General features: G+C 38.5%; 1 protein-coding gene across 1 annotated transcript; it reads left to right on the top strand.

Annotated features, from left to right (window-relative positions):
* Nucleotides 1–7498: 7498 nt before the first annotated feature.
* On the top strand, nt 7499–9746 carry LOC147634198 (jasmonate-induced oxygenase 4-like). The gene is made up of 4 exons (XM_086804555.1): nt 7499–7842; nt 7958–8211; nt 8660–8984; nt 9342–9746. The coding sequence occupies exons 1-4, from the start codon at nt 7570–7572 to the stop codon at nt 9438–9440; spliced, it is 951 nt and encodes a 316-aa protein (XP_086660681.1). The 5' UTR covers nt 7499–7569; the 3' UTR covers nt 9441–9746.
* Nucleotides 9747–10018: the final 272 nt, after the last annotated feature.

Genomic DNA, 10018 nt, shown 5'->3' with positions numbered 1-10018 from the left:
TGTGATGAGAATCAGATAAGTGTGAATGAATGGATGGGTGGTTGTGATGTGAATAGAGGTGATGAGATGTGAGGTGAGTAGATGTGATAAGATGTGATGAGAATCAGATAGATGTGAATGAATGGATGAGATGTGATGTCATGTGAATCAGGATGTAAATGAATGATATGGGAGATGAGTGGGTGATATGTGATGATAATGGATGTAAATGTATAAGTGAAGAATGGATGTGAATGTATATGTGAAAGAATTGATGTGAATGAGTATGTGAAAGAATGGATATAGATGTGTATGTGAAAGAATGTGATATGGAAAGAGATGTGATGTGTCATAAATATATGTGGATGTGAATGTGATGGATATGAATGAATGTGAATGTGATGATAAATATATGTGGATATGATGATAAATATATGTGGATGTGAATGTGATGGATATAAATGAATGTGAATGTGATGGATATGAATGAATGTGAATTTGCTGGAACGAGATGTGATGTGTCATAAATATATGAATGAATGTGAATTTGATGGATATGAATGAATGTGAATGTGATGAATATGAATGAATGTGAATATGATGGATATGAATGAATGTGAATATGATGGATATGAATGAACGTGATGTGATGGGATGTGAATCGCGATAGATGTGAATGAATGAGATGTGAAGTAAAATGAATGAGATGTGATGTGAGTGAATGTGATGTGGTCTGAATGGATGAGATGTGAATGAATGTGATGTGATGAGATGTGGATATGGGTAGATGCGAGTGGATGAGATTTGATGCGGATAAATGAGAAAAGATGTGATAAATGAGAAAAGATGTGATGTGGTCTGAATAGATGAGATGTGAATGAATGTGATGTGATGAGATGTGGATATGGGTAGATACGAGTGGATGAGATGTGAATGAATGTGATGTGATGAGATGTGGATATGGGTAGATGCGAGTGGATGAGATGTGAATGAATGTGATGTGATGAGATGTGGATATGGATAGATGTGAGTGGATAAGATCTGATGCAGATAAATGAGAAAAGATGTGATGAAATGGAAAATGATGTGATGAGAATGGGAATACACATGAAATAAATGAGAATTGGTGGAACAATGTGGAAAGACGAGAGTTCGTTATAGAAACTGTTCTATGTCAAGAATGCTGGGGAATCATTTTGACTATCTTGTGAATGAGGTTGTGGAGACCTAGTCTGATAAATTTGCAACAGCTGATGGAGAGTCAATGGAGGACGTCTTGCGTAGCAAGGTCGGCCGAGGTCTTGACCAGCCTTGGTTCGATTAAAATGGTGAGCTTCCGATACGGTGGATGAGGGACCAAGAAAGTGGCCTATGAGTGAAGCGCTAGGTCACCTGCGAAGGATCCTAGAGGGTGCTGACCATACGGTGCTCGAGCTCTGTGTCACCAACGATACCCACGCGTGCATCAAGGAAGATATTGGAACAAGGAGTAAGAGTTGTTTTTTGAATTCGGGCATGGATCTAGTTGATTGACCTTGCTGGTCCTCAACGAATGAGTCCATGGCTCTTTTATATGGATCTGTTGGTTGACCTTGCTGATCTTCAACGGAGATTCCATTTTGATATGTGAATATATTGCCGGTTACTATGAGCTAGGAACTATTGAAAAGGCCCACTGAGAGTGGACAGGTGGTGAGCATTCTGGTTGCCAATGATGCCATAGGTACACCGATGAAGGAATGATTGGGATTGAGGATTCAACCGGAGATTTTGAGGATTATGATTAGTGACTCTATGATTTCATTAAATGATTGTCTTAAAGACAGTTGATTCTGTGAAAAAGGTAATTTCATTTTGGGTGTGTAAGTGGTGTGACTAATTTTAAGTTTGCATGAATACCCGGCTAGGGGGCCTAGGAACTTGAATCAATGTACACATATGTTATGTGTACTAAGATGGTAACCTGATTATAGTACCAATGCATGGAATGTAATTCATTCTGCTCTTTAAAGGGATAATCAGCAAAGTTAATTACTGGGACCATAGTAACTTCTCAATATAATCTCTGTATTATTGACTGTGCCACCTACAAATGAAGTTGTGCTAAATGAAACTCTTGATCTGCTATGTAAACAAGGATAAAAAATCATGGCTATTTTGCACCACAAGGTCCTTTCTCTTTTTCTTTCCAACATCTTCATCAAGTTTACATGTTTCTATATCTTGAAAGACCTTCATAGGGAGGAGAAAATTATTATCTATTATCTTTTTAAGACATATCACCATTCTTCTTGTGCCACATTCACCACACAACCCCATTTTGCATTTATAACTGTGGAACATTGAGTCTACCAGCTTTGGGCATAGTAAGGATTCCCAAATAGTTGTGATCTTGTTGTAACCAAAATGCGCAACTTCACACATAAAATTACTCATGCCTTGAACACATGTAGAGCAAGCACATGTGCATGTTGTCTCATAAAGCCCGAACTAGTTTTGCCACATGTAATTGAATGATTCCTTCAAAAATATTGTTTGCACATATTAAATGTAAGTGTACCGATCCTTCAATTTGCATACAAAAAAGGGCTTGAGGCCCTCAAAGCCTATTTGAGAAATCTTGAGCTATTGGATAACGGGCCAACTTCTGTACCACTTAATAGTACTTTTGCATCACTTAATAGTACTTGTGAACCACTTAACAAACTTCTAGACCACTTAGTATAAGTTCATGACTACTAAATAGTATTTAAAGACCACTTTAAAGTAGTTCAAAAACTAGGAAAAAGTGCTTTAGGACCACCTAAAAATACTTTAGAGCTCTTAAAAGTACTTTGTGGCCTTTTTTAAAGTACTTAAGAATCATATATAAGTACTTTAGGACCACTTGATATAACTTTAGTGTCACCTTGAAAAACATACAAGTTCTCTAGAGCTATTAAAAGTACTTTAGTATGACCTAAAAGTACTTCAAGACCATTGTAAAGTTCATATATAAGTTCTATAGGACCACTTGGAAGCACTTCAAGATCACTTTAAAGTTCTTATAAGTTCTTTTTGATATTGAAAACACTTTAGGACCACCTAAAAGTGCTTTAGAGCTATTAAAAGTACTTCATGGACTTTGTAAACTAATTTAGGATCTTGTATACATGGTTCTAAAGTGCTAATTTGAAGAACTTTTAGGTGATCCTATAGAACTTTCAATGGCACAAAAGAACTTGTTGTGAGAGTATTTTAATGTGATACTCAAAGACTTCCAAGCACAAAAGAACTTGTTAGTATCACTTTGGAAGTACTCCGTATCTCTTTAAAATACTTATGAATGCTTTTGTGCCATTAAAAGTTTTGTAGGACCACCTAAAAGTTCTTTAGATGTATTAAAAGTGTTTTAGGGCCAGTGTAAAGTACTTTAGGACCATGTATAAGTACTTTAGGACCCCTTGGAAATGTTTCAATATCACTTAAGTACCATGTATAAGTCATTTAGGACCAGTTGGAAATGTTTTAGTATCACTTTAAAATACTTACAAGTTCTTTTGTGCTATTGAAAGTTCTGTATGACTACCTAAAAGTGCTTCAGATCTGTTAAAAGTGTTTTAGGGCCAATGCAAAGTACATTAACTCTACCTTGTACAAGTTTGAGAGTGTCTTAAGGTGCTATAGGACTGATTTTAATTTGGCTTTGATAAAAGTAGAGTACGAACCTGAGGGTTATCAAGAAAATGTATGGGATGCTTTACAATAGCACGTCTCCCTATTCTCTTACTACATACATCTTTTTTGTTGGGGAAGACTCATGTCTCTAACATCCAAAGTTAAAAATGTGTGAAAAGATGTAGGGGAGAAGAGAGCTTGAGCTCTTGCAACACACACACACACACTCACACAAACCCTAGAAGAGAGCACACAAGGTGAGAGGTTGAAAATTCTTCTTCTTCTTCACACAACAAAAGAGGTCTACAAAGAAGATAAAATGACTAACACACATAATAGAGTATATACAAGCGGTCCGTAATGTGAACACGCTTAGAGGAGTGAGTAGATGTGGACTAGTTGGTGTAGTCTAGCTGTCAAATCTATGGCGAAGATATATCGGTGCTAGCTACCAAACCCGCCAGTGATATAAATGTCGAATGGTCAAGCAGGCGCCTCGTGAGTGTCAGCTCATGTTGAGCTTGACATCTCAACACTCTCCCTCAAGCTCAACTCCAGCTCATGAACTTCAAGCATATCTCAAAATTTACGGAGCTTCTCAGCTCTCAAGGCCTTCATGAAGATGTCAGCAACCTAATCCTGTGTGTTGACGTAGGCCAAGTCAATGTCACCTGCCAAGACTCTCTCCCTGATGAAGTGGTAATGTACCTCAATGTGTTTCATCTGTGCATGAAAAACTAGGTTCCTAGCCAACTGTATATTGCTAAGATTGTCACAATATATGATAGCCTTTCTCTCCACATGTAACCCCAAATCAAGTAGCTTGCGTAACCAAGCTACCTCACATGTTGCCACCGCAGCTTCTCTATACTCTGCCTCTCTGTGCTCGACAAGGCAACTGTAGGCTGCTTCTTGTTTCTCCATGTCAGAGCAGCACTCCCCAATGAAAACATAAATCCATTGGTAGATCTCTTGTCTGAGATGCTACCTGCCCAATCTGCATCTGTGTACCCATATAGCTTCAATGGTAAACCTGTTGCATAAAACAATGCATAATCAACAGTGGCCCTCAAATATCGAAGTGTGCGTCGCACACTTTGGTATTTGAGCAGCACTTCCCAATGAAAACATAAATCCATTGGTAGATCTCTTGTTTGAGATGCTACTTGCCCAATCTGCATTTGTGTACCCATATAGCTTCAATGGTAAACCTGTTGCATAAAACAATGCATAATCAACAGTGGCGCTCAAATACCAAAGTGTGCGTCGCACACTGTGAAGATGTGGTTTTCATAGAACCTGCATAAACTGGCTCTCTAAGCCAACAGTGTAGCTCAAATCTAGCGTGCTGATCGTGACATAGATGAAACTCCCCAATATCTTCCTGTACATAGTGGGATCCTCCAACACATAACCTGCATCCACACTAAGCTTGCCATTTCGATCTAATGACTTCATCTATTCCATCATACCATTCATTACTTTCTTGTCAAGTGTGGCACTAGCCTTTAATGTTCTCCTCTGGTGTATTAGGGGTAAGAGCTTGAGGATTCTCCATTATGACTGCATGAATTAGTCAAGATGAAGGGGGATCAGTTGGCACTTACTTGGTTGGGTTGTAGAACCTTGTTGCTGATTCCATGAAGAATAATTCCACTAGGGTTGTGAGGCTATAGTAGAAGTCTAGGTTTGGGACTATGAAGCATTCTAACTATGAAAAGATGCATGGGAAGCTACCTAGGAAGCTAACTAGGAAGCTAACTTTGGCTCTTTTAGATACTAGGATTTAGTCTTGGATTGGCATAAGTGTTTCCTGGGGGGTGAGTAACACTCCTCTTCTTTTTGACTTCCTAACCTAGTTACTAGTTCATCATACAACCTAGCTACTGTGCTAGTACTTCTTCCCATAAAGTAATCAGTCTTTCTGGCTCCACGAACATGCTTATGTTCCTTTATGTAGGGTCACTTTCCTATCACAAAAAATGATGGCCAACTACTTATTTTTTTCTAGAGTAGCCATTAAAAGCCTTTGGAACCAATGTTAGACAAAGACATTCTTTCCAACTTGTCTTAAGGAGACATCTTGACCCTAGCTTGTTTTCCTTTTAAAAATCTACGTCTCTCAATCAATTTCATAACAAAAATTTTCAAAATCTTAGCCATTGATTTCAAGACAAGTGAAGCATTTAACCTATTTATTTTAATCAAAATATACAAAGGAAATATAGCAATAACTTCTGGGCCCTTAAAAAATAACATGAAGGTCATTTTTCCCCCTCTTAGCATGAGGATTTCAATGAATCAAACAATTTGTGGTCAAATAACCATTACTTAAGATAAAAATTGTTCATAATTTGTTATTTTTTTGGGGGATATTTTCTCTCAAATTATTGCTTTCAAATCATTTATCAAGATATGTTCACAAATCATTACCGAAATATTAGAAGAGAAGAGTTTATCCATTTTTTAAATTTTATAAAATTTAGAAAGAAAGTGCACCAACTCTCTCACACTAGGTATCTTCATGTATAAATCAAGAATTATTTATAATTAGGATATTAGTGCACGTGTCATCTTGACCTTCTTTGTATTGATCAATTTTTATCGAACATACTATCTTTAGATAACAATTTGAATTTATGTTAATGGCTTACACTAGTTGTACTTTCTTGTTGTTATGTGCACATTGTATACAATGAGATGGAGAAAATAAAAAAAAGGAGTACATGACATTCATAAGGATATGTAAGCTTTGTGTATGTGCTTGATTAAAAGTTGAACTTGACATGAACTTACAAGAGTTCAAAGCATATAAAAGTTATGGGGATGAAATATACTCTTAAGTGATGGAATTGCCAATCCTCATCATGTCTAGTGGTAGTGTTCCATTTTGATCCATTGAGCCATGCTCATCACCCCTTGGTAAGCGGAGACCTTGTATTTTTCTCTCTTTTTTTTTTTGTCTCTAAAGCTATATGAGTTCAAATCTTCTTTTGTTTAGTCTCTAAAGTTATATGAGTTCAAATCTATTATATACATTGTAATTCACAAATCTTTTCCAAATCTGTTGTTTAGAACAATACTTAATAGCAGTTTTTAACCATGAGGCATTATGTACATCATAGCTAGTTTTTACATTGAGGAGGCTTATAGCATTAGATTATTATTTGGTTGCTCCCAATTTGTGACTCAATATTGGTAATATAAACTTGAAGTCTTAAATGTTTACCAACCTAAGCTACTTTTAGAACAACGCTTAGATTCTTAGCTTAGGTGAGTTGCAACCTGAGCTAATTCTTAACAAGCAGTCTGGCCTTGTACTTTTTTTTCCCTACACTAGCCTAGGCATTAGAAGCCAATTGAAGCTAGTTAGTATTTAATAAAGTTATTTCCAAACAACTAAATCAAATTAAGGAGACGTCTTGGCATTGGCTTGTCATTAGTCAAGAATCTACACATCAATGTTTGTTGTCCTTTTAAAAGGTCTACACAACAATCGGTTCAATAACAAAATTTCTTCAAAGTTTCAACCGGTTTCTTTCAATCAAAATAAGGGGGGTCGTTTTTTTAGCCTTGGAAACATAAAGTGAAGGTCGTTATTATCCTTATTTGATTAAAATATAGAGCAGCTCGCGCCGGCAGGCATTTCATGGTATGGACAGGAGATCAACGTGAAGCGGAGATGCTGCAGCGGCAGCAGAGACGAGAAACATCGAGCCTGCGACTTGCGTGGTACCCAATGAAAACGCAGACTTGCGTGGTACCCACCTCGTCTTACCTCGCCTTCTACGATGCCTCCCTGCTGGTTTCACACAATCAACGTTGCCCCTGCTTTAATCTATATAAATGCATTACATCTCCTCTGAGTTTCGCAAGCCTTCTCTGCTTGAGCGTCAATTAGCACTTAATTACGTCATTAATTATCTTAACACCATGACCACCATCTTCTCCAGCCAACTAGCTGTGCCGGAGAGTGCACAGAAGATGACGGATCATGAGAAACGCCACCTTGTGCAGCAATTATCCCAGATGGCCGTGCCGGAGGTGCCCCAGGAGTTCTTGGTCCCCCCTGAGCAGCGGCCTCATCCCGCCCAAAGAAACACGGGCCTCCTTCCCTTCGTGGATATGGCCGGCCTTCATGGAGACTCGGAAGCGGACACCCTGAAAGAGATCGCCAAAGCCTGCGAGGAGTGGGGCTTCTTTCAAGTTGGTTAATTACATTAACGTGCCTGCGCTAGCTAGCTTTTAAGATTAGATAATAATGAAGAGGAGATAAAAATTATAGCTGATGTGGTCTGTACTGCTCGCTGCTGTGCTGCAGGTGGTTAACCATGGCATACCCGCGAGCGTTATTGAAGGGACCAGACAGGCAGCCAGGCAGTTCTTTGAGCTCCCCATGGACGACAAGGAAGGTTACTCTGTGAAGGATCAGAGCACTGAAGGCTTGCTCGGATATGGCCACACTGACTTCTTCCAAGGAGCCGCAAATGACTGGATGGACTCCCTCTTTGGCTACCTGGCTCCCCCCTCATTGAAGAAACTCGACATGTGGCCTTCCCAACCCGAAGGATTAAGGTCCATCCCTCCCCCTTCTCTCTCTCTCTCTCTCTCTCTCTCTCTCATGAGCTTCATCTATGTAGAAAGAAGGTGATGAGAGTTTGATCCTGGCTCGAAAATCGGTTTGCCAGATCCCTTGACTAGTCAGCTCAAAATGATACGAATCACACTTTTAGCACTAAACCATACCGGCCACTGGATAGATCATATTTGGTCTCTTGGGATTGTTGCTAGGACGTTAATACCTACCGGCCCCCACTGGATAGATCATATTTGGTCTCTTGGGATTGTTGCTAGGACGTTAAAAAGGGTTTCTTTTTCTTCTTTTCTCTCTCTCTCTCTCACACACACCCCCCGTCCCCTTCTCTCTCTCTCTCTCTCTCACACACACACACACACACAACACACACATTCACACTTTTTTTTTAAATTAAACACATGGCCCAATGTGATGTGACCACTCTAGGGGCATGGTGGATTCCTATGGCACTGAGCTACAGAACCTTTTCAAAAGTTTGCTCGCCGCATTGTCCAAGAACCTTGGTATGAAGGATGACCATCTAGAGAAGGCTTTTCAACACTACAACTTGTTCTTCCGAGCAAACTACTACCCTCCTTGCCCTCAACCTGACCTTGTTCTTGGGACACATGGACACAAGGATCATGGATGCATGACGGTTCTACTACAAGACAAAGATATGGATGGACTTCAAGTGTGCAAGGATGGCCAATGGTACTCGGTGGATCCCATACCCAATGCATTAGTCATCAATATTGGTGATCAATTACAGGTAAAATCCTCCAGCCCTAAGTTAACCAGTTTGTAAGAGCCACATCATTAACACACTTAAAACCACCAAGCTTGTGCCATATTGTTATCTTAAAAAAAAGGTTTTATAAATATTTAGTGATACCCAAAGGCCATGTCTAATAGATGTAGCTAGTAGGGGGTTCTCATCCTACAAGGTGAATTCCTTTTTGCAATCTAGTGAACAACTTTTGGCATGCTTCTCTTTTCTAAAAGATGAATTCCTTTTACTACTAGGCTACACACTAGTGAACACCTTGTGCAATGCTTCTCTTTTGTAAAAGTGTAAATTTAAGATGCCATCTTGATATATTGATTCTTTTTTATTTTTTGATTACAGATGCTAACCAATGGCAAGTACAAAAGTGCATTACACCGTGGTGTGGTGAGCAATAATCAAACTATAATGACCCTTGTTGCACACTTGGATCCTCCATAGAAGGTTGTGGCAACACACTAAATGGATTTCATATATAGGTAGAGCTTGAGACACTTTAATTTGAAGCATAATGTCCTTAGACATATATCGCATGGATCGCTCCCAAGGAAAGTGGTAGAAACTAAACGTGTACATTAGGATAATCAAATATCAAATATCAAATATATACTTGAGACACTTTAATTGAAGCATAAATGTTCTTAGACATATATATCACACTTCATGCTTGATGATATTGATATTTTATGTGCATGCCACTAATAGCATGAATAGCTTTTCTTCTTAAGGAGAAAAGCTTATAAAAAAGAATTAATGGTAAGAGCTTTAATAGTGGCCATAATTTGATTAACTGTCATAAACTTATGATCTTGTATGGATTTGATGGATTAAGGATATGTACACGCTTTCATCTTGCACTCTTTATTATGGATATATACAAACAAGGACTCGTGTACCTCACGAGATTGAATAATTTTTTCTCTCTTCTTCAAAACCAAAATCAATTTCACTTTGTACCCACTCAAACCAAAAAATTGATTTAGGATACAATATGCATGGGATATGGTGACTACACTACT

This window comes from Cibotium barometz, chromosome 11 (genome assembly GCF_041138505.1).
Source record: "Cibotium barometz isolate CiBa-2024 chromosome 11, ASM4113850v1, whole genome shotgun sequence".
Lineage (NCBI taxonomy): Eukaryota > Viridiplantae > Streptophyta > Polypodiopsida > Cyatheales > Cibotiaceae > Cibotium > Cibotium barometz.
This window is presented reverse-complemented; position numbering and strand designations above follow the sequence as displayed.

Coding starts and splice junctions, on each gene's coding strand:
- LOC147634198 (XM_086804555.1), top strand. CDS start 7,570: ATGACCACCATCTTCTCCAGCCAACTAGCTGTGCCGGAGAGTGCACAG. Junction 7,843..7,957: donor AGGAGTGGGGCTTCTTTCAA/GTTGGTTAATTA, acceptor GCTGTGCTGCAG/GTGGTTAACCATGGCATACC. Junction 8,212..8,659: donor TCCCAACCCGAAGGATTAAG/GTCCATCCCTCC, acceptor TGACCACTCTAG/GGGCATGGTGGATTCCTATG.